Raw genomic sequence first — 24,751 nt, 5'->3', positions numbered from 1 at the left:
CCACCATTCGTCATATATTCCCCTGCCTTGTTTATCTGACCCAACTGCATCACTTCACATTTAGATTAGATTACTTACAGTTTGGAAAAGGGCCCTTCGGCCCAACAAGTCCACACCGACCCGCCGAACAGCAACTCATCCAGACCCATTCTCCTACATTTACCCCTTCACCTAACACTATGGGCAATTTAGCATGGCCAATTCACTTAACCTGCACATCTTTGGACTGTGGGAGGAAACCGGAGCTCCCAGAGGAAACCCACGCAGACACTGGGAGAATGTGCAAACTCCATACAGACAATTGCCCAAGGCGGGAATTGAACCCGGGTCTCTAGCGCTGTGAAGCAGCAGAGCTAACCACTGTGCCACCTTGCTGCCCATTATCTGCATTGAATTCCATTTGCCATTGATCAGCCCATTTGGCCAGACCACATATATTGTCCTGTAAATCTAAGGTTATTCCCCCTATTTACCACCCCAAAAATGTTCATATTATCCAGTCAACGTAATGATCAACCCTTATACCCAGCTTTGACAAAATGTCTGTTAGACTCAAAACATCAGCTATTTTCTCTCCTTACGGATGCTGCCAGACCTGCTGAGATTTTCCAGCATTTTCTCTTTTGGCCTCATACATTCAAGTCTAAATCATTTACATATACCACAAACAGCAAAGGCCTCAGCATCTGATCCCTGTGGAACCTCATTGGACACAGGCTTCCAGTCACAAAAGACTCAACACAGCTTGATTATCACTCTCAGCTTCTTGCCACTTGCCAATTCTGGATCCAATCAGCCACATTTCATTGCATTCTATGGGCTCTTATCTTCACTCTCAATCTCCTATACGGGACCTTATCAAAAGTCTTGCTCAAGTCCAAGTAGACTATATTGAATACATTCCCCTCATTTAAAACCTTCTTAACTTTTCAAACAATATAATCAAGTTGAGCAGACTGACCCCCATTTAATAAAATCATGTTTACTCTTCCTGGATAAACCCTGCCTCTACAAGTGCAGATTAATTCTGTCACTCTGAATTGCGTGCAATAGTTTCCCCATCATTGAGGTTAGATTGTGATTTCCCAGTTGATTTCATGTTCCCTTCTTGAATAATGACACTACATTGGCTATCCTCCAATTTGCTGGCACCTCTCCTGTGGGCAGAGAAAAATTGAAAATTGTTGCCAGGACCCTGCTATTTCCTCTCATCTCGCTCTACATTTCATTTGGCCCTGGAGATGTATCTACTTCTGAGCCTGCCAAACCACACAAAACCTCCTCTCTACCTATGCTAATTTATTTAGGTATATCACAGTCCTTCTCCCTAACTCTCTACCCATATCATCCCTCTCACTAATGACACTGACACAACTATTCATTTGGAATCTTACCTACATACTGGGGTCCTTAATAGGGCCAACCTTTTTGCTAGTTATCCTTTTATCCTTGATGTACATGTAAAATACTTTAGGCTTTTCCTTGCCATTGTTCTTCGTGTTCTCCTTATTTTCTTTCTACCTTTCTCTGTGCACCTTCTATACTCCTCTTGGGCGTCTGCTGTTTTGAGCCCTTGGTATCTACCATAAACATTTTCTCTCTTTATCAATTCCTGTTACTCCCTCGATATCTACGCTTCACAGGATTTTTTGGGAATATTTTGGCTCTGTACTCTCCCCATTTACTTATGTCCTATTGTTCTGACACAGATTTACCCAGAAGTGTCTGTTCCAAGTCCACCCTAGCCAAATCATACCTGACCTTATTAAAACTTTGATTTCATGTCCATCCCGAGTAATGTTTCCATAATCATTTTGAATCTAATGGAGTTACAACCACTGTCTTCAAAATGCTCCCCACTGACACTTCAATCACTTGCCTAGCTTCATTACCTAAATTTAAATGTAGGACCACCTCCTCTCTTGTAGGCCCTTCTACATACTGGCTTAAAAATGTATGCACTTTAAGAATTCTGCTCCCTCTAAACTTTTCACACTGTAAGAACTCCAGTTAATATTATATAAGTTGAAATCCCCTACGGTGGCACAGTAGTTAGCACTGCTGCCTTACAGCGCCAGAGACCCGGGCTCAATTCCCCCCTCAGGTGACTCTCTGTGTGGAGTTTGCACATTCTCCCCGCGTCTGCGTGGGTTTCCTCTGGGTGCTCCGGTTTACTCCCACAGTCCAAAAATGTGCAAGTTAGGTGAATTGGCCATGCTAAATTGCCCATAGTGTTAGGTGAAGGGGTAAATGTAGGGGAATGGGCCTGGGTGGGTTAGGTTTCGACGGGTCAGTGTGGACTTGTTGGGCCGAAGGGCCTGTTTCCATACTGTAAGTAATCTAATCTGTTCCTTTACATGGACTGTTCAGGGGCCAATAATACACCTCTAGCAATGTGATTGCTCCTCTTTCATTTTTAAGTTCTGTTCATATGGCTTCATTTGAGAAGCCTTTGAATATGTCATCCCTCCTTACTGCTATAACTGATTGTCTGATCAATATTGTGACACCCCTTTCTCTCTAACTCCTTCCTTATCTTGCATGAAAACCTACATATCCTGGAATGTTCAGCTGTCAATCCTGCCCCTGTCTTTCAACTATGTCTCAGTGATAGCTATTACATCACACTCCATCTTTTAATTTATGTCCTTGACTTATCTGCCTTGAATGTCAGACTCCTTGCATTAAAACTTTGCCAACTCCCTTGTGCCTTAAATGTCCAGAATTTCTACGTCTTCTTCACTCCCTTGTTGTCTCTTCTAACTTTAACTGCGCATCTCCCCCATTGAACCTCCTCTCTGGATCCCACTCCTGACCAAGTTAGTTCAAATTCTCCCCAACAGTAATAGCAAATCTTCCAGTAAGGATACAGGTCCAATTCTGGCTGATTTTTTTACAGATTCCACTGACCCCAAAACCCAGTTTTTCTGACATTATCTACAACAATAGCCCCTTCTTGCTGTGATTCAATCTTACCAGTCTGCTATTCTTAACGTTACCACTGAGTGAGTGCAACTGACTGGAACAGCTTTCTATGGCTCCCATGTAAGGGACAGGGAACTCTGCAGTCAGTATTTTACCTCTTTTCTCCCTATAGTCAAAGCACAGACCAGGAGTGCAATGTATACTCTCCACTTGCATGGACAACTGCAGTTCCAATGCCACTCAAGAAGCTAAACTGTCTAACACAAGACAGCTCACTTGATTAGTACCCCATTCGTCACCTTAATCATTCATGTCCTCCACCATTGATGTTGAGTGCAGCAATTTGCCAAACCACCTTCAAAAACACCTCACAAACTCATAACCTCGGCAATCTAAAAGGATAAAAGCAATATATACAAGGGAATACTGCCACATATAAGTTCACTTCAAAGCTACACGTCATCCTTACTTGGAACCATGTCATTGTCCATTCACTGTTGTTGGATTAAAATGCTGGAACTCTTTTCCTAACAAAGTTGTAGGTGTACGTATTCTAAATGGACTGCAGCAGTTCACACGATAGCTCAACACCACCTTTCTCAAAGGCAATTAGTGCTGGGCAACAAAAGATTGGCCACCAAAATCCTACAAAAGATCAAAACAATTAGTGGACATTAGACTAGATTATGGTACAAGTGGTGTTGGGCGGGATAAGCAACTCAATATGGTAGGAGACACGGATTGGACAAGATGTGAAAAAAAAATCCACAATCTGTATCTTCAGCAGGGAAAAATCTTCCAAAATTGGGTGGCTTTTCTGCAACACCACGAGGAGGCAGTGGTGTAATAGCAATATCACTACACTAGTAATCTGTAACCCCAGGCTAATGCTCTGGGCACATGAGTTCAAATCAACCATTGCAAATGTGAAATTTGAGTTCAATTTTTAAAATGTCTGAAATTAAAAGCCAACCTAATAACAACCACGTAACCACGGTCAATTTTCATTTAAAAAAAACCATCTAGTTCACTCATTCAGGAAAGGAAATTGGATGTCCTTGTCTTGTCTGGCCTATGTGAATTCCAGACCTATAGCATTATGGCTGTCTCTTAACCGACCTCAGAAATGGTCCTTGCAAGGGGTAATTAGAGATGTTCAAATGCCAGGAATCAATTAAAGAACATAATGGGAACTACCTAGAGACATCAAACCTCCCAGACTCTTTCCTAACACAATAGCAGTGGATTTGAATGTTTATTTTAAACAAGGAAACTTCATCTTTGTTCTTTTCCTCCTCACATAGAACTGGTAGTCCCTTCTGAATCCTCAAAGGAACGGTTCTGTGTGCTTTTTAGGAAATGAATGTTATCTTTTTTCTTCCTGGTGAACTTCAGAAAGTCTGATTCTAACGGACGTGTTATTTGTCACTCCATTATAGGAAGGAAATTATTGTCTTCGACAGGGTACAGTACCAGACACACAAAAATTCCTGGTTACCAGGAATTTAAGGAAAAATTGTTATATTTTTTGGTTGAAAACAGAGTGATTTCCCTGATATTTTCAAGATTATTAAGATAATTCACCAATCTAATAAAGATATTTAAATTAATTAAACAACATTTGACATCAAACGTGAGGAGGTATTACAGCAGTTGACTAAAAGCTTAATAAAGAGGCAGGTTTTAAGGATTATCTTCATGGTCAAAGAAAGACAGCTTTTTTGGGGAGGAGCAGTCTCAGATCAAGACACTTTGGCAGTCAAGGAAAGGGAATCACTGGTGGATCAATTTAAATCAGCAATGCTTAAGAGGTCAGAATTAAAGGTGGGCAGATGTCTTGGAGGATTTCAGTTTTCCATTCATGAATCAAATGGGATTTTCCCCCTGACAAGTGACAACAGTTTTGTCATTATCAATAGTAGTCTTTTATTGAATTCAAATTCTACCCTCTGCCATGGTGGGGGATTCAAACATTATCTGGGTCTCTGAATTAACAGTCTAGTGGTTATATCACTAGGCCATCATCTATCTCCCATGTTAGAGATGTTACAGAGATATGGAGTGGCAAGGCCATAGTGAGATTAGAAAAGAGGATGAGTTTAAAATTGATATCCTACTTTATCAATGGATTACTTTTTAGATAACATTATCACTAAGTTGCAATCTCCCTAATAGTTGTCAGGTTTGCACCACATAATACTCACCAGTAACAATCCAAATAAACATAATTTCAATATTCTTGTCATATTTATGCCTTTTTGACATAAATTCAGTTTGCGCCTTGAGTCATCATGTCACTTCTACTTATTGATATTTGTATGCTAAATCTACGGATGTTGTTTTCTTTGAAATTTCAGCAAGTGCACTAGCTCGGAGAAAACAAATTTTACTTTTCTGTTTCTCAGTGCTGATATATTCCCAACAACATTGAGCAAAGTTCAAAAGTATTTAATTTGCCACAAAATTGTCCAGTAGTCAATAAAGTGGCATATCAATGAATATTTTTCTTTTGCATTTTCTTATCATTACCTGTCCTTAACCATCCGTCCAGAGTTTTCATGCTTATTTTGGGTAGCTTATTATAAAAATGCAATAAATAATAAAATGTGTTAGATGATTTTCCCCGGTATCACCTGGAGACGTCTTTAACTGTTTGCAGTTTGGAAATTGTTGTTCTGAAAATAAATCTTTTGCCTCTCATAATATTCAGGAGCAGTTCCCTCTTTGGAATTCTCCACATCTGCATCTCTCCTCCTTTAAAAAAAAACCCACCTCTTACCTTCCGACTGTCTCATTGTTGGTTCAGTGTAATTTTCTGGTCTGATTTACTCTCTGTGAAGCACCTTGGCACAGCTTTAATGAAGTTAACAGTGCTACAGAAATACAATTCATTGAGTAAGTGATCTAAATTGGTCGTACTGTTTGAATGAAACCATTGGGTTCTCCTTTTCTTTATAGCACTTATTTTTTTCTTTGATTAGCAGTGGAAGAGAAATACTTGGCGATTTTCCCCTTGGTGGGAATGGTGTGTTGATGTCTGGTATTTGAATTTGAGACTAAAGGCTGTGCGCCTCTTGAGATATTTTCTCTCAAAATAAAATCAAGACTTTAACTAATCTTGAGATACATTGAAGAAGAATCAATGAAGAGGTTCACTGTGCTTTCTGACTGAGGATGCTGCCGAGCCTGCTGAGTTTCACCAGCAATTTCTGTTTCAAATCCAGCATCCGCAGTTCTTTTGTTTGAGTTTAGTTCAGAGATCACACACCTCTTGAAGAGATGGGACATGTACCCGGGTGTCCGGGGTCAGAGGGAGGGACACTACCACAACGGCTCTGACTGACCCTGCACTCAGCGCAGCCGCAGGAAGTGACGACATTCTGAGCGGGTCACGAGGGTGGAAGTTGTCGCTGAGCCGAGACGGAGGGTGAAAAGTCGGGCTGTGAGCGGAGATGGTGAGGGGCTGTGTTAGACATAGACACGCTTTACTGGGCCTGGGCCTGGGCCTGGGCCTGCTCCTGCTCCTGCTCGGGCGCTGCGACAACGGCCTGTCGGGACTGACTGATGCCGGTTTACATTCTGATGAGTCACCGGCTCCGGGCCGACTGCAGGCCCGAGGCCTGCTCGCACAGGGCCAGGCCCGGGAGAAGGAGCCGCCAGGAATTCCCGTCAAACGCTATCATTCACCTCACCGCTCCTCTTCCAGAGGTGCCCCGAGAGCCCTCCCCTTCATCCAGCGCCGTGTTAAAGTGTCGTGGGCACAGCTTCATCGTTTTTGTTTCACTTCCTGTCGGGTTCAGCAGATCCGCTCTCTCCCGTGCTCTTGTGTGTAGCATCGGGGAGATCTCATGTACACAACACCTTTCAGTCTGTCGAGATACTGTGCAGCCAATTTGGTACTTTTGAGACTCTGCGTGGGTTTCCTCCCACAGGCCAAAGATACCCAGCTTAGTTAGAATGGCCATTGCCCACAATGATCTGAGATAGACTGGCTAGCTATGGGAAATGCAGAGTCAAGGTTAGAGTGGTGCTGGAAAAGCACAGCAGGTTAGGCAGCATCCGAACCTGACCTGTTGTGCTTTTCCAGCACCACTCTAATCTTGACTCTAATCTCCAGCATCTACAATCCTCACTTTAGCCTATGGGAAATGCAGGGTTGTCGGCATAGGGTAGGGGGTGAGTCTGGGTGCGATGCTCTTTGGAGGGTGAGGGTGGACTCAATGGACTGGTCTGCTTCCACAATAGGTATTCTATGAGTTAAGGTAGTCACTGTCAACCTGTTCAAAATCTTTCATGATCTGTTGTGTATGACATCCTAAGATTTGGGGCATGAATAGATAGAACTTTGTGACGAGTAATGAGAGCAGCAGGCTCTACTTAGCATGTCAGGTGCCATATTCTAGTTGTTTAAGGTTCAGAATCTGTACATTAGCAACTTTTGGATCTTTATCACTATTCCTTCACTGGGTCAAAATCTTGAAAGTCCCTTCCAAATAGTGCTGTGGGTCTACCTACAGCACATGGACTGCAGTGGTTCAAGAAGACAACTCACCTTTGTCATCACAATTTGGAATATGTAATGAATGCTGATCTAGCCAATAATCTTGCATCTTGTGCATATAACATATAAAGAAAGGAGAGCCCCACCTGAAGATTGAACAGTACCACATAACATTTCACTCTTCTGATTATAAGCTATGTTGCATTTTAAGCATTTGCAATATTGTTTCTTACAGTATTCCAGAGGACTTAAATCTCAGTTGAAGGACAGTGTTCCTGTTGGTGAACTAGCTCCTAATGCAGGACCTTATGGTGTGCATGATACATTGCGTCGGGGGTAAGTGCTGTATATCTTGAGTAGCTATTGATTGCCAAAGTTATTGCTGAATAATGTTGAAGTTGCTCAGTTACAGTATGAGGTAGTCATGTGTTGGAAGCAATTAACTGTGTGGTAAGATAGCCTGTTCATTAACTATTTAGATAGTTATTTTCAGGTTGATCCCATTACTACATGTTCTTGTTCTTTGCCACTGTATTCTGTTTTTATGATATGGGGACAAACCGTTACTCTGTAGGGTGAACATAGAGTTTATTAATCAGAACCAATTCATGCTTTCCTTTATACTGTACTGCTGTTAGGAAATGTCTGAATTGATGAGTGTGCTTTCTGTATCAGTGATTGCTGTTGGAGCTGGCAAACTTCCTTTACTCTGCAGTCCCAAACCAGTCTGCTCCAATTAGAGTCCAAAACAACTTATTTATCCTTTTGGATTTATATTGTTTTGATGTCTTGCTTCCCAACAATAAGTGTCAGACTTTGAAACAGTATTGTCTTAAAAGCATGAGAAAAAAAGTGATGTGTTCAGTGTAACATTTATGACAGTATTGTCCTTATAATGGGTGTTTTGTGATTTACTCTGTGATAATCCAAATGATACTAATACTGGACCAATCAGATATGTGTGAAACCTGTCATGATAGGCCTAAGTTTTTTATTTTTGTAATTTGGTTACTTTTGTAGTCAGTCACTGAATATATTCTCATGAGACTGCCAAGAAATAGAAAAATGCAAAACTGTGGCAAACAGTGCAAAGAAAGATTCAACCCTTTTTCCCATCAATATCCTTTACAGACATTTAATCTCCGTGAAGTCTCAGTCATATCCTCAACTGACTATGTCACAAACATTTTGTTTTTATCTTATCACAAAGTTATATTCTCCAGGTGTTCTTCCCTCCGTTTCTCCCAGAATAAAGTTTTGAAATAGTCCTTGAAGCATATGCTACTGAAAAGGCAATTTTTAAAACTGCTTATTCTTAGTTGCTGAGAAAATGCTAGTGAGCCACTTCTCAGAATGCTGTATGGTAGGAAGTTCCAGGATTTTGACCCAATGATGATGAAAGGATGTTTACTGATTGAGATTGTGGGGAACTTAACAGACATTGAGTATGGGTCTTTGAAGGCAGCAGTGTTCCTTTCACAGCATCCTTTTCCTTCTGAATTTTGGACTCTCGGGTTTGGGACATGTTGTCAAGGAAGTCTTGGCAAGTTGATTCACAACATTTTGTAAATAGTACACACTAAAATGCTGGTTTATTGGTGGCAGAGGGGTGAGGGTTTAGGCAGATGGATCAAGCGTCTGATATGCAGATTGCCTTAGCCTAGATGGTTTCAAGCTTTTGAGTGTTGCAGTGGTAATGATCCAGTCAAGTACTCTAGTCCATTCCTGACTGGTTTTATTTCTGATGTTTTAACATCAGGGGCCTACAAAACATTTTCTGCTGTAAAGAAATGCACTTGTAATTCTACAGAGAGGCTTGACATGTAATGCAATCAAACAGGATTGTCCTTCAAATGGCTTGGGAGCTGCAGTCCAGCCTACCAAAGACTGCATCAAAAAATGTGTTGTATCGTGCCATTGCCTTAAATTCTGAATTTCTGTGATTATTCAGGAATTTTCCTTCCAGTTTTTTCCAATGCCAGTACTTAGAAGTACTGAGAACAGGGGCCAAATATGTGCTATTGGTGCCAGCTAATGACCAAGTTAGGGAACAGGAACCAGTGGGGAATTGAGCGGGGATTCGAGTGATCATGAAAATGGCCAACTCCATGAAAAATAGAAAAGCTGGGATGGCGAAGACTCATCATTCAATGCTACAGCCCCCAGTTACCAGATCAAAGCAAGACAGCAGAAATGTGATCAGGGGAAAAATTGAAATGTGGCCCTTTGTAACAGAAATGAGATCAGAAAAAAGCAGCAGATCAGAATTTCTTTTAATATACTAATGCCTTAATATTTTGGTATCCTCATTTCGGAAAAGTATACCTTCGTTGGATGGATTGTAATTTTGTAAAACAGTTAACTGGAACAGAGGATGTTAATTGTACGTGAAACTATTTTGTTATTCAAAGAATCAAATTTTAGTACTTTGTCTTTCCTGGTTGTGGAGCCAAAAACATTAGTTCTGCAGAAATAAACAATGAATGCTTACTCTGGAAAATTAATTAGTGGTTCCTGGAAATGGGATAGGCAAATCAGTATTTATAGTTGCACATTTGTGTTACTGATTTGTAGATAAGATTAAAAACCTACATTTTCAATTATTCATTTGATATCTTAATCATTTTTTAATGTTCTGGGTGACTCGTTCATGTTTTAGTAAGGTTAAAAAAGAGTGGACTATTTAGTCCTTTGAGCTTGTCCCACCATATTCTTAGAGCATGTAACTAAATCTCAATGACTTCTATACTGAAGGAAATAAAAACACTTAATGCCAGGGCTTCCCAAAGTGGAGGTAAAATTTTAGGCCGTCAAACTCCAAGGCAGCAATGGCCAATTCCCCTTCTGCCTGCTCTAATAGGTATTCTCCTGCTTCCTCATTGCTGTCAAGGGATTGCAACATTTTTCAAGCCTTAAAATGGGGGTCATAGTGGGAAAAGTTTAGAAACATTCGAATTTAGTTCCATAATCCAGCGAATGTACATCAGATCCTCTTCAGAATCAGAATATCACTCCTGTGATTATGTCCAAACATTAGCACATAGATTCAGCAGAACATTATTAAATAGTGAATCTTTTTTTTTAGCAATAGATTTGAAGAAACCTCTGGTTCTTTTGAATGTTGCTAAACCTACAAACATGGTGGGGGGGGGGGTGTGGTCAGTGGTCAGTTGGCTAGACAGATCATTTGCAATGCAGAGCATGAGTTCAGTTTCCATACCATCAAACATTCTCCTTTTCAACCTCTCCCCTCGCCTGAGGCGTGGTGAGCCTCAAGTTAAACCACCACTAGTTGTTTATCACTAATGAGAGAGCAGCCCTATGGTTTGGTAAGACTACAGTGCCATTTTACCTTCAAATGGGAGAATAGGTGAGGAAGCATAAAAGTTAGCGAGGATTAAAGACTTAACAATTAGGAACACAACCTGCTCCTAAGTCAGAATCCATCAAGCATCAAATAATATGTAATTGTGATGACAGTCCTTAAAATAAGTTCAATGTTTTCTTGTCTTTAAGATTCTCCAATATTAAGTCTGAGCTTTTGCCAAGTCATCCCCTGGAAATTTTGGAAAACAATGTAAGTCCAGACACTTCTGTGTTTTACTTAAAATCATTTTAATGCGGTATATATTTATTTTCCTTAATGGTATAGTAAGTACTGTATAAGCATGGTACAGTGTGATGCCGTGTCACAGAGATCATTGGCTCCCAGACTTCATTGATGCTTATTCAGTTTACTGATCTGTGAAGACAGCAGTTGGGGTATTTTGCTTAGTTTGAATGCATTTGGGCTTGAGAGGAAAATGGTTGTGATTCCTGTTCTTGCTTTTTATTGCTGTGGTGCATGCTCAAATGTGCATGGGTGAGAGCCTCATGAGGTCTGGGTCAACAGTTCAGTGAGAAGAAATGTGAACAGTTTATTTCAACTTTTTGTTTAGACATGCAAGGTATTTAAATATTAGTGTCATACTTCCTCATAGTCAAAAAAAACCCTTCAAGGCCAAAGTTCACGTGTAAAACAGCCATCTAGTTAAGAATTTGCAATTGAAAAATAAAATTATAGCCCATTTCAAACTTTAATTACTAAACTTTTTGGCATGGCCCATGCCCACTGATATTTGGCATTCAGTCCTAAACCTCTGATCATTACCTCAGTGGTTATTCAGTTAATGTATGGAGAAAAAGTTTTTATCTAATACAAATTAGCGTTGTGGTTATACAATTAAGTAAGAGACAGTAAATTTGGAAAATTACCAATTTAAAAATGTTGGCTTGAAATCAATTATTTAGTTTTCCTCATCAAGTTGAAGCTGTATATTTGCATTTCCAATGATGGACTTTGGTGTTGATGATGATCATGTCCCAGTGGATGAGAAATAAAGACAATATCTCAGACAGACAGTGGGAAATTCCTATACTTAATCCCTGATTAGAATTATTGGGGTCTTGACAGAGCAGGTAGAAGAAAATTGTTCTCATTGGTGGAAAGATTGAAATCAGTGGGCATAGGTTTAAAATATTTGACAAAAGAGGAAGTAGAGATATGAGAAACTTCCATGTAGTGAGTCATTGGGATTTGCAATATGTTATCTTATAACTTGGTGGAGGCAGGTTCAGTTGAGGCATTGAAGAATTGCATTATTATCTGAAAGAAAAATTGCAGTGCTAGGGGGAGAAGGTTGTGGACTGGAACAAGAATGGTCAAATAATCACTGCCTGTGCTGAATGCTGTATTCATGGGATGAGGGCATCGTTGGCTGGGCCAGCATTTATTGCCCATCCAAGAGGGCAGTTAAGAGTCAACCACATTGCTGTGGTCTGGAGTGACATGTAGGCCAGACCAGATAAGGATGGCAGTTTCCTTCCCTAAAGGACATGAGTGAACCAGATGGGTTTTTTCAACAATTGACAATGGACTCTTAATTCCAGATTCTTATTGAACTTAAATTCCACCTTCTGCCTTGGCAGGATTTGAATTTAGGTCCCCAGAGCATCAGCTGTGTCTTTGGATTAAGGGTCCAGCGATTATACCACTAGGTCATTGTTTCACTTTCAATAAATTCTGAGATTAAGAACTGGATTTGCTAGAATTGGCTGTAGAGCCCTTTTTGGTAATCTGTGACTCCTACCCTGGGTTGTTGTTGAACTTTTTTAAAAAAATTACTTTGTAGAAGTGCAAATGCTGCCTGCTGTAGTAGAAAATTACAAGCAACAGAGGAGTTGTGTTAACTGTCTTGAAAAGGGGATGATTATATGTACACAGTGGGTGGAAACACTTTTACTTAGAAATGTATTAAAAATCTCCCTGACCTTCTGCCTCTTAGAAATGCTTTCTATGTTCACGTATACATCAATTCCTTTGATGCTTTGTAATGCTGTGATGTCTGCTTGAAGTCTTGCAGGCCATTGAAAAAAAATTAAAGGAACAGGTATAGGCCATTTGGCCCTTCATGGCTTCTCAGACACTCAACAAGATTTTGGGTGGTGTTCACCTCCAGTTTTTTGCACAATTCCCATATTCTTTATTTCTCTGATCAAAGACTGATGATGGAACGTGTGCAAGGATTAACAAACAGAGAGTAGAGTTGAGGATTTGTTATGGAAATGTTAAAACTTAATACATGATAGATGCACTGTTCTTTTGCTCTCTCTGGCATTGAAGACAGTCCAATGCAGAATATTGCAGAAGCAATGCAACAAACTTCTACCTCAGTCTCACAACATTTGCCTGAAACAAGCCTGTGTCATAAGAGCTTAATAAATAGAAACAGTTGTCAAACACAGAACCCCTCAAGGCAGCTGCAAAATTTAATATAACCATAGCCGATCTTGGACATCAACTCTACTTTCTTTCTTGATATCTATATATTTTCATTCCCAGAATTTAAAAAAAAATGATCTTCTAAAGATAAAATAGTCAAAAGAAAACTCTTTCTGCTAGCTGATGGTAAAAGTATTATGATTACTGCTGATGTTAAGACCAGACACCTGGCTTGATAGATCATGGTTTGATTTGTTTGCTGAAAAGTAGCATGCAATGCTCCAGTTATTTTTATACTGATAAAAGACAAGTTAATTAGTAAAAGTAATTAAGGTAAAATAGAATAAACTAAACCACATACAAATAATACAAATTCAAAAGATTTTTAAACACACGATGAAAGTATAATCCTATTAATACTAAAACATTCCTTTATAAATTAAAAGAAAAAATGATAGTATTTAAATAGTACTCAAAATACATCCCTGGTATGCTACCCAACCACTTTTATCATACTCTAGCCAGAATCCTTTAACTAAAATGTCAGTAGGTTTAAGTCACATGTGATTTCAACCTTCCTGGAGTTATCACATATTTGCTTAATTGTGCTGAGCTTTTTAAGTAACCTCTTCAGGGTTTTATCCCAACACTGCTTGTCTGGGACTAACTATAATACCTCACTAGTATAACCTAGTTCACCATATATCCTTCCCCTCAGGAACATGATTCCACACAGTCATTTTATTCCAAGGACTTCACGCACCTGCTTTACTCAAAGTAAAAATTGGAACCTGAAAGTTTCCCAGTCGAAGCTTTGGGCATTCCCCTGACCTTAAAAAGGCTAGTCTGATAAACCTTTAATAAGCTTTAATAATTAACCATTATTGACATTCTTGGCTCACAAAATAGTTTAACATAAACTAAAGGTACATTAGTGGTTCACGATACCCATTCATTCTAAAGTCAGTCCTCAAAAACCTTTTTAACAAATCACCAGTATGACAGAAATTCTTTAGTCAAATTAATTATTAACTTCAGTAACATCGAAATCCTACCAGTTGCTAATTCAAAATCCATAAACCTAAACTTAGAATAATATATTACAAGTTACAGCGCAAGGATGAAATAAAGATTTTGAGCCAGAGTACTGGGAGTTAATGAAGTGCAGTGTTTTTATGCAACAAATGGTAGCGATAAGGAATATGTTATCTACGCTGATGATAGCACGGGAGATGAATGATTATTTAGGCACTAAAGGGACATATACTTCCAGGGCTACAAGAATAGTTCAGGGAAATGGGACAGATTGGATTGTTCGACAGAGAGTTGGTATCTTGATTGGCTAAACATCTTCCTTCTGTACTTTGACCCTACCTCCACTGTTCTCTGAACATTATCAGCTTTCTTAGACACAAAATTCTGAATATTCACCACGCTTTGAGTGAAGCAGTTTCTCTTTATCCTAATCCAAAAGGCTTCCTTTAGAGTCATGCTGCACAAAAACAGACCCTTCAGTCCAACCAATCCATGCCAAATATTATCCTAAACTATACTAGGCTCACCTGCCTGCTTCTGGCCCATATCACTCCAAACATTTACTATGCACGTTTGTAAATGTCTTGTAAACATTATAATTGTATCCACATCCACCACTTCCTCAGGAAGTTCATTCCACACATGAACTACCCTCTGCTTAAAACAGTTGCCCTTCATTTTTTTTTACTCTTTCTCCTATCACCTTGAAATGTGCCGCTTAGTCTTGCAATCCCATTTCCTAGGAAAAAGGCAACTACTATTTACTCTATCCATACTCCTCATTATGTTAAAAGCTTCGATCAAGTCACCTCTCAACCTCCTATGTTCCAGTGAAAAAAGTTGCAGCCTATTTAGCCTTCCTTTATAATTCAAACTTTCCACACCCAGCAACATCCTGGTAAGTCTCTTCTGAACCCTCTCCAGCTTAATAATATCCTTCCTATAACTGGGTGATCAGAACTGGACACAATATTCCAGAAGAGGCCTCACCAATGTCCTGTACAACCTCAACATGACTTCCCAACTCCTATACTCAATGGACTGAGTAATGAAGACAAGCAGGTGAAACGCCTTTTTAACCACCCTGTCTATATGTAATGCAAACTTTAAAGAATTATGTACCTAAATCCCTAGGTCACTCTGTGCTACAACACTACCCAAAGTCCTACCATTGGTTGTATAAGCCCTACCCTTGCATTTATCCAAATTGAACTGCATTTGCCATTTTTTAGCCCATTGACCCATTTGATCAAGATCCCTTTATAGTCTTAGAAAACCTTCCTCACTGTCTAATTTGCCACTAATTTTGTTGTCTGCAACCTTACTAAAATGCTTTCTATATTCTCATCCAAATAATTTATATAAATGGCAAACAAAAGAGGACCCAGAACCGAACCCTGCGGATATCTTGAAGCACTGCATACCGGCTCTAGTTGTGCATCTAAGGGAAACCGCCTCTCAAAAATATCTGTTCAAACAGATCAAAAGGTTCATTCTGGTAAAACTTCAGTACTACTCCCTCTAAGGCAGGTATATTCTGCAATACAATGCACAAAGTTGTACACAGTGCTCCATGTGATTTCAGTAAAACTTTGAACAATTGTAGCAAGATTGTTGCTCTTGTATTCCAACCCTCTTGTACTAAAGACTAAAGTCACTTAAAAGTCCCTAATGACTCTGCTTCCACCACCACCGTTGGCAACGCATTCCATGCACACTCAATTCTTTGCATCAAGAACCTACCTCCGACGTCTCCTCTATACTTTCCTTCTGACACCAAAACTATGACCCCTCGTGGCAGTCAGTCCTGCCCTGGGCAAAAATCTCTGGCTATCGACTCTATCCATGCCTCTCATTACCTTGTACACCTCAATTAGGTCACCTCTCTTCCTCTCCAGAGAGAACAGTCAACCTGTCCTCAAGACAAGCCCTCCAGTCATGGCAGCATCCTGGTAAACTTCCTTTGCACCATTTTTCCTATAATAGGGCGACCAGAACTGGACACAATATTCCAAGTGTGGTCTCTCCAGGGTTTTGTAGAGCTGCAGCAAAACCTCACAGTTCTTAAACTCAACCCTCCTGTTAATGAAAGCCAAAACACCATATTCTTTCTTAACAACCCTATCCACTTGGGTGGCAACTTTGAGGGATCTGTGCACCTGTTCCTCCACGCTGCCAAGAATCCTGTCTTTAATCCTATATTCAGCATTCAAGTTCAACCTTCCAAAATGCATCACTTCCCTTTTATCTAGGTTGAACTCCATCTACCATTTCTCAGCCCAGCTCTGCATCCTGTCAATGTCAAGCTGCAGCCTGCAAATGCTCTCGATACTATCAATGGCACATCCAATCTTTGTGTCATCAGCAAACTTACCTATCCCACAACCTCCTCATCCAAGTCATTTATAAAAACTACAAAGAGCAGAGGCCCAAGAACAGAGCCGTTTGGGGCGCCACTCACTACTGACCTCCAGGCAGAATACTTTTCATCAACAACCACTCTCTGCTTTCTGTCAGCCAACCAATTCTGAATCCAAAGAGCCAAATGTTGTTGTACCGCATACCTCCTGACCTTATGAGCCTACCGTGGGGAGCCTTATCAAATGCCTTGCTGCACACCATGTCCACTGCTCAATGTGTATTGTCACCTCCTCAAAGAACTCAATAAGATTTGTGAGGCATGACCTGCCCCTCACAAAGCCAGGCTGACTGCCTTTAATCACGCTATACTTTTCCAAATAGTCATAAATCCTATCCCTCAGAATTCTTTGCAAAACTTTGCTGACCACAGATGTATCACTGACTGGTCTGTAATTGCCAGGGATTTCCCTATTGCCCTTTTTGAAAAGGGGAGCAACATTTGCCTCCCTCCGATCCTCCAGTACGATCCCTGTGAGAGTGAGGAAGCAAAGATCTTCACCAGCAGCTTAGCAACCTTCTTTCTCACTTCCCGGAGGAACCTGTGATAAATCTGGACTGGCCCTGGGGACTTATCAATCTTAATGTTTGCCAACATTTTCTGCACATCAACTTCCTCAAGTTTGATCTGTTCAAGCTTGTTCCACAAAGTTCTCATTCACAAAAGGTCCCTTTCCTTAGTGAAAACCAAAGCAAAAAACTCATTTAGGGCTTCCCTTTCTGCTCAGACTCCACACACAAGTTCCCTATGCTATCCCTGCCTACCTTCTCCCTGATTATTCTCTTATTCCTCACGTATGAGTAAAATACCTTTGGCTTCTCCCAATCCATCCTGCCAAGCCTTTTTCGTGCCCCCTCCTGGCTCTCCTCAGTCCATTTTTGAGCTCCTTCCTCACAAGCCTCAGGCGACTGACTGTGTGGAGTTTGCACATTCTCCCTGTGTCTGCGTGGGTTTCCTCTGGGTGCTCCGGTTTCCTCCCACAGTCCAAAGATGTGCAGGTAAGGTGAATTGGCCATGCTAAATTGCCCGTAGTGTTAGGTAAGGGGTAAATGTAGGGGTATGGGTGGGTTGCGCTTCGGCGGGTCAGTGTGGACTTGTTGGGCCGAAGGGCCTGTTTCCACACTGTAATGTAATCTAAAGCCTGTAATCCTCTAAAGGTGTGTGCTAGACCCTTACTTCCTCCACTCTATGTAAGCTGCCGCCGCCTTTTTGATGAGAAGCTCCTCTGTTCTCGTCACCCAAGCCTCCTTAACCTTCCTGTTTTGCCTGTCTCAGAGGAATAAATTTATGCATCACTCGCAACAACTGCTTCTTAAATGGTCTCCACATGTCTGTTGTGTCCTTTCTGTGGAACAATTGCTTCCTGTCTGTACTTCCCAACTCCTGTCTCATAGCGTCATAATTTCCTTTTCCCCAATTAAGTATTTTCCCGTGGTAACTGCGCCTTTCCCTCTCCATTGCTATGGTAAATGTGAGGCAGTTGTGGTCACTGCCAACAAAGTGTTCTCCTACTGCAAGATCTGACATCTGTCCTGGCTCATTGCTGAGCACCAAATCCAAAATGACCTGTCCATTCATCGGCCTGTCCACATACTGATTAAGGAAACCCTCCTGAACACCTGACAAAAGTGGCTCCATCCAAACCATCTGCAGTACGGAGATTCCAGTCAATATTTGGGAAAGTTGAAGTCACCCATAACAACAACCCTGTTACCTCTGTATTTTTCCAAAATCTGCTGGCCTATGAATTATTTGATCTCCCTACTGCTATTTGGGGGTCTGTAGAAGACCTCCCAATGAGTTAGCTACTCCCTTGCTGTTCCTAACTTCCACCCATAATGATTCAGTAGACAAGCCTTCCTCGACATCCTTCATTTCTGTAGCTGTGATGCACTCTATGATTAGCAATGCTGCACCCCCCCTCCTATTTTTTTTTTCCCCTCCCTGTTTTTTTAAAATGTTCTAAACCCTGGAACTTCTAGCAACCGTTCCTGTCCCTGTGAAACCCAAGTCTCCATTATGGCTACAACATCTTAGTCCCAAGTACTGATCCATGCTCTTAAGTTCATCACTCTTATTTCTGACACTCCTTACATTAAAGCTGACACACTTTAACCGATCCTTTTGTTCCATCACATATAAAACAATCCAGATAGATTCATTACATCCTGTCACTGCCTCATCTACAACTACCCCCTGCTCAGATGTGTAACTCTGGTTCCCACCCCCCCTGCCAAACTAGTTTAAACCCTTCCAAACCATTCGAGCAAGTCTCCCACCCAGGACATTTGTACCCCTCCAGTTCAGGTGCAACCCATCTTTCATGTATAGGTCTCACCTTCCCCTAAGGCATCTTAATGGTCTAAGTATCTGAAGCCCTCCCTCCTGCACTAGCCGCGCAGCCATGTGTTAAGCTGCACTTGCTGACTATTCCTCACCTCACTGTCTTGTGGCACTGGTAGCAGACCTGAGAATACTACTCTACTTATCCTGCTCTTCAGCTTTCATCCTAGCTCTCTGTAGTCACTTTTCAGATGCTCAATCCCTTTCCAGGCTATGTCATTGGTGCCAATATGTACCACGATTTCTGGCTGCTCACTCCTGCTTCAGAATCTTGTAAACTCGATCGGCGACATCCTGGACCCTGGCATCTGGAAGGCAACATACTTTCCGGGAGTCCAGTTCTTGACCACAAAATCCGTCTAACTATTGAGTCCCCTAGCACTAGCCCTTTTCTATTCTCCCCCATTTCCCTTCTGAGCCACAGTGCTAGGCTCAGTGCCAGAGACCTGACAACTATGGCTTTCCCCTGATAGGCTGTCCCCACCAGCAGTATCCAAAGCGGTATACTTTTGCTGAGGGGAACAGCCACAGGGGATCCCTGTTCTGTCTGTCAGTTCTCCTTCTGCCCCCTGACTGTAAGCCAGCTGTCCTTATCCAGTATCTGAGGAGTGACCACCTCCCTGTGCATCCTCTCAATTTCCCCCTCAGCCTCCCAGATGATCTGCAGTTCATCCAACTCCAGTTCCCGAACTCTCTTTTCAAGGAGCTGGAGTTGGGTGCACTTGCTGCAGATGTGGCCAGCAGAGACATGAGTCATGTCTTTCACCTGCCATGTTCTGGGGGAGAAACGTGCAACTGCCCTATCATTTGTACACTGCTACTCTGAAAACCCACACAGGACTAAACAAGGAAGAGAAAAGCTGAAAAACTTAGCAAGTCTACAGACTCTTATTAAGGTTAGAGGAGATGGGTGGGAGGAAGCCCCTCTGGTGTAGGGTTTTGGGTTTAGATCGCACCCACTTTAAAAAAAAAACAATCGCTTACTTTCCCAGCAGGCGCCACTTCTTCCGTTTTCTGCTCCCGCTGTCCGAACTCAAAAAGGTCGTTTCTGATGCTTCCATTTGCTGGTTCTGGTTTTGTTGTTGTAGCCAGTATATTGGGTCTAGGTCATTGTGCTTGTTGATAGAGTCCATGGATGAATGGCATACTTCTAGGAATTCTCTGGCTGTCCGCTGTTTAGCTTGTCCTATGATGGTAATTTGCAAGATTCCATGCAAAGACTGGAGCAAACAACTGGAACCGGTAACCGGGAGCAGCAAAAACTACACAAATAAGTTCCAGAAGACAAAGTATAGCTGCGCTTCACAGGAGGCTCCAAAAGCACTGAATATGTCCCCTAGACGGGGGACGAAACGTCTGCAAATCAACTTCCCTGCTCAGCAAACATACCCACAGCCATGACAACTGTCACCTGAGCTACACATCTTTGCACAAACCTTGAATATATGTATGTATGTTTTATAACTTAAAAAGTCTAGTTGAACAGGAGTAGCTTATTGAAAGCATGAATTTAAATTCAGAAAATTTTGATTTCACCGTTTGAGAAATATTAATGTATTTTTTGTATTCAGTTTCGGCTCAATCAAGACAAAATGAATTTTGCTACATTGAGAAATATTCAAGGACTGCATGCTCCACTAAAGTTGCAAATGGAATGCAAAGCAGTAAAACAGGTAAGCTAGTCTGTTTGATCACTTTCTCTATTAAAAATAATTGCATTATGGGTTTTTATTAGTTTACAGGAATAGTGCATGGATAGGCTAGCCCTGATACTCTTTCTGAAAACAGGAACACTGAAGGCTTACTATATATGTTCAAATTCACCTGCAGTTGAATTCAGAATTTGCATGTACATCACTAATGATGTCACCTATAGATTAGTTTTCTTTACTAGCTTATGTTTCTTTGCAAGGAAAATAGAATGTGATTACGTGATTGAAGTAATATTAACAATCTTAAAGCATGAGAGAAATGAAAGACAATCACAAGACAGAAAGTCACCAAAAACTGACTTGAATAGTCATCTGTATTATTCTGTAGAAGTGTACGGATGTTTGTCTGTTTAAGAATAGTGTGCATTTGATACATTAGTTGCATCCTCATCTGGCTCTCTAAGCAGTTTTTCAGCAGAGAGTGCAGCAAGTGTTTCAAGTTATTTCTGTCTACCGATATCAGGTGTTCCTATTTTCTTTTTGACACTGTGGATGTTTGAATAGGTCATTACTCTATTGACTTTAGTTCAGGTTTCCACTGCTAGTTAAAAATTAAATGATTCACACAAAATATGCACATCTGAGGTGCCTTCTGACCATTGAATCAACCATTTAGTGTGGAGCTAGGTTTATATTACATCAGACTTACGAAGGATCCCTTCAATGACTAGTTGAGATTTTTGGTGCTCTTCTGCACATTGACAAATTTTCTGAATTTAATTTGTGACCTGTTTACTTTTTGTTCTGTATCATTACCTCTCAGAAGTAGGCTTGCTAGGCCAATGATGTAAGAGATATAAATTAAATATGAAACCTAATTTTGAATCATCCAACAGAGAAGACTTTCCAAACAATATGTCAGTAGTTGTGCATTATGTGATGATGTCAAAAGAAGATTATTCATTGAGTAAATAATCAGAAAGAACCTTCCAACTCCTTGTGGTAGACTAAGCTGTTAATCATAACTTGCGGATACAAGAGTCATTACTTGAGTACATTGAGTTACCCTGAACATGCTGTGCCTTATAAATATTATTCTTTTGGTGAAACATTATACAAAAACCCTTCATATTGTTCAGACATGTTCTAAAGATCCAATAGTACTGTTTGCAAGGAGAAAGCAGCATGGTGGCTCAGTGGTTAGCACAGCTGCCTCACAGCACTGGGTTCGATTCCAGCCTTGGGTGACTATGCAGTTTTCAAGTACTCCCCATATCTGCGTGGGTTTCTGAGTGCTCCAGTTTTCTCTCTCATTCCAAAGATGTGTAGGTTAGGTCTATTGACCGCACTAAATTACTCTGTCGTGTCCATGACTGTGTAGGTTAGCCATGGAAAAATGCAGGTTTATGGGGATAGGGTGAGGGGCTGGATCTGAGTGGATGCTTTTCAGAGGGTACGTGCAGAGTTGATGGACCAAATGGCCTCTTTCCACACTGTACGGATTCTATGAAAGAGAGTTTTCTTAATCTTGGCCAAGATGTTAACATCAAAATAAACTAGTTATTCATTTCATTTCCAATTAGAGGACAATATCTTGCACAAAATGGCTTATAATGCTTAAAGAATTGCTTGGACTTGAATGCAATTGCATTAAAAATATCAAAAGTATTTTGAGCAGTATGGTTTAAAAAAAATGCTTGTTTTCTTACCCTCATTTTGGATGGATAACGATTATCTCAAAATACTTTTCCAGTAGTCAACCATATGTAACTCTACTTTCAATTAGGCACAGCGCTTGCCTTTCCTCATTAGTTCAAACATTGCACTGGAAACTCTTCAAGGGAATGATGAATACATTGGCTTTGAAGACATATTGAATGGTAAATAATTTTATTAAGGCTTAGTATGATTTTTGTTTTAATTACTATCTAAAATTCATAGTTGTACAACAAATAAAAATAAAATCTAAAGCTTTATGTAAAAGTAAAGAATAATTAGTGTAAATATATTAAGATATTCATTAAGCAGAAAAGCATATCGAATGCCTGAATATCAATAATTTCATCATTTCAATTACAGTAAAATTATTCAATAATTAGTTCATGTTGAAGTATCCCTGTTGCCTTAATCTTAATATGAAATATTGTAGATATTGTGAGAACTGTCACTTAATTTGCTTTTCTTTTTAGACCCAGCCCAGAGTGAAGTTATGGGTGAACCACATCTTATGATGGAATACAAACTTGGTTTACTGTAATTCACTGACATCAATGAATATTTTAAAGAGACAAGTATTGCTTCCTGTTGCTGTGAATAGGCTATTCTGAATATTTCAGGAACATCGAAAACACAAACCCTTCTAGCAAGTGACTGATCCAAATGAAGAGTCATTTAACACCTGCGGATTTCAACATCAGAAAAAAATTGGCAAACGTTAAGTTGGTAATTAAACAAAAATGAACTATCAGCAAAGTCTTTAAGAAATAATTATTCTGGAAAGGTAACTTAAAATCTATTTGCATAAGTGTGAGAACATAGCAACCCGATTTTGTTGCACACTCTAAAATGCCTTGTCATTTGTGGTATGCCTAAGATGTGAAAAATGTAGAACTAAGGCTATCAGTTATTTCAGATATACCTTTTTGTCATTAAAACATTCAGTATCCAGTAGGGCTTAATTGTTATCATTCAGTCATATTTGCAGAAGATCAAAGATTTTATACCAGAACAAAGACTCTGAAATGCTATGGTCTGGAAATACAATGCAGCTATTTGTTGAAAACTGCATTGGTTATGCATTTTGTTTAACAGCAACATTATTTCCTATTGAACAACAAAAGGTTGTATCATTAAGTAGCTCAATTTATCCAGATTTATGGCTATTTCATGACTTAATTACTTGGTATTTCAATCTTTAAGTCATATCGAGGGAGATAACACTCACTCAATGTGACTTAAAGGTAGGAATACCAAGTAAACAAGACTGTCGTATTTAGGGAGTGTTGTCTTCTTAACATGTATCTCTATTGAAAACTCACCTGCTACAATTAGACATATAGATTTTGATAAACAAAGCTCAAGAATCCACAATTTAAAAAAAAACTAACCTGGCATGAATCTTTAAAGTTCCATAAAAACAAGAAAATTGGTAGGCTGACAAAGATTCTGTCAGAAAGGGAAGTCAAGGAGTACTTAAAATAGCATTACTGATTTTGCAAGATGTTTTGCTTCCTTCACTTTCACACTCATGTACTTTGATCTCTAATTTTGTTAAACATATAAAAATGCATCAGCCAGAGGATAAACAAACACTTTAAGTTTATTTCACAAATGATAATGTTTGTTTGGTTTGCAATATTGTCACTATGAGCAGAAATGCAGTTAATCTGTACTTTTTAAAATTCATATAATAAAAATGGATATAAAATGTTTGAATTTGACTATTTGCTAATTTCAGTTTAAGTAGTTAATTGTTACAAGGAGTTATGGTATGAAGCAGTAAGTTGGTCCACATATTTCCCGTGAAGGTTGGGTGTGAGAGAATGTCAATGTTATATAAGTTTATTATAAATTATATTATACTTATAAGTGTAAATGTAGATAACTTACAACGTAGGGTGCTCTCCAGAACAACCTACAGTTCTTCTGTCTACTAACAGCCATTATGGTGGCCATATCTACTTTATTTAATTTTGCTTGAAAAAGCATTTTAAAGAGCATGTACCCCCTCTGGATCTGTCTGAATTTTTCACCTGAAGGAAGTGATCATGACACAGAGAAAGTAGAAGAGGCTAAAAGGCTTAAACAACAGTGAAAATGCGCCCTACAAAATTGGCTTAGTATTTGTACTCCAAACCTCATTAAAAGCATTCAGTCATGATTACAAACTGTTGACTGTATTGTTGAGATGGGTCATGGATTTTGAGGTGAAAATGTGAATACTGTTCTAATTGCTTGGAGTTGATGTGAAGTTGCCGATGTTGGCCTGGGGTGGAATTGGCAACATGGCAGTAGCCCCTTTTCAGCACAGATGTCTGTGCTAACTTTCTGAAAGACCGATAAATCAATTTCCCTCCTGTATCCACAGTGTCTTTCAGTTTCCTTTCCTTTCAAGT

At 40.0% G+C, this 24,751-nt stretch overlaps 2 protein-coding genes across 3 annotated transcripts in view; one reads left to right on the top strand and one right to left on the bottom strand.

The window, feature by feature from the left end:
* Nucleotides 1-6,424, bottom strand: part of flt1 (fms related receptor tyrosine kinase 1) — a 207,279-nt gene extending 200,855 nt beyond the window's left edge. The window contains exon 1 of the mRNA XM_072577287.1: nucleotides 5,705-6,424. Within this exon, the coding sequence (XP_072433388.1) occupies nucleotides 5,705-5,720 (16 nt within the window). The 5' untranslated portion in view covers nucleotides 5,721-6,424. The remainder of the gene's footprint in view (nucleotides 1-5,704) is intronic.
* Nucleotides 6,254-24,067, top strand: pomp (proteasome maturation protein). Of its 2 annotated transcripts, none has more exons than XM_072577293.1 (6): nucleotides 6,254-6,380; nucleotides 7,662-7,762; nucleotides 10,943-11,003; nucleotides 20,556-20,657; nucleotides 22,423-22,516; nucleotides 22,826-24,067. In XM_072577293.1, exons 1-6 carry the CDS (start codon nucleotides 6,378-6,380, stop codon nucleotides 22,891-22,893), a joined length of 429 nt encoding a protein of 142 aa, XP_072433394.1. In that variant the 5' UTR covers nucleotides 6,254-6,377; the 3' UTR covers nucleotides 22,894-24,067. The 2 variants fall into 2 exon arrangements, with proteins under 2 accessions (XP_072433394.1, XP_072433393.1); XM_072577292.1 differs by lacking the exon at nucleotides 6,254-6,380 and adding an exon at nucleotides 6,460-6,633.
* Nucleotides 24,068-24,751: the final 684 nt, after the last annotated feature.

Source organism: Chiloscyllium punctatum, chromosome 9 (genome assembly GCF_047496795.1).
Source record: "Chiloscyllium punctatum isolate Juve2018m chromosome 9, sChiPun1.3, whole genome shotgun sequence".
Taxonomy (NCBI): domain Eukaryota; kingdom Metazoa; phylum Chordata; class Chondrichthyes; order Orectolobiformes; family Hemiscylliidae; genus Chiloscyllium; species Chiloscyllium punctatum.
The sequence above is the reverse complement of the archived record's forward strand: the minus strand, read 5'-3'. Positions and strand labels throughout refer to the sequence as shown.

Coding starts and splice junctions, on each gene's coding strand:
- pomp (XM_072577292.1), top strand. CDS start 6,490: ATGCCGGTTTACATTCTGATGAGTCACCGGCTCCGGGCCGACTGCAGG. Junction 7,763..10,942: donor CATGATACATTGCGTCGGGG/GTAAGTGCTGTA, acceptor CTTGTCTTTAAG/ATTCTCCAATATTAAGTCTG. Junction 20,658..22,422: donor AATGCAAAGCAGTAAAACAG/GTAAGCTAGTCT, acceptor ACTTTCAATTAG/GCACAGCGCTTGCCTTTCCT.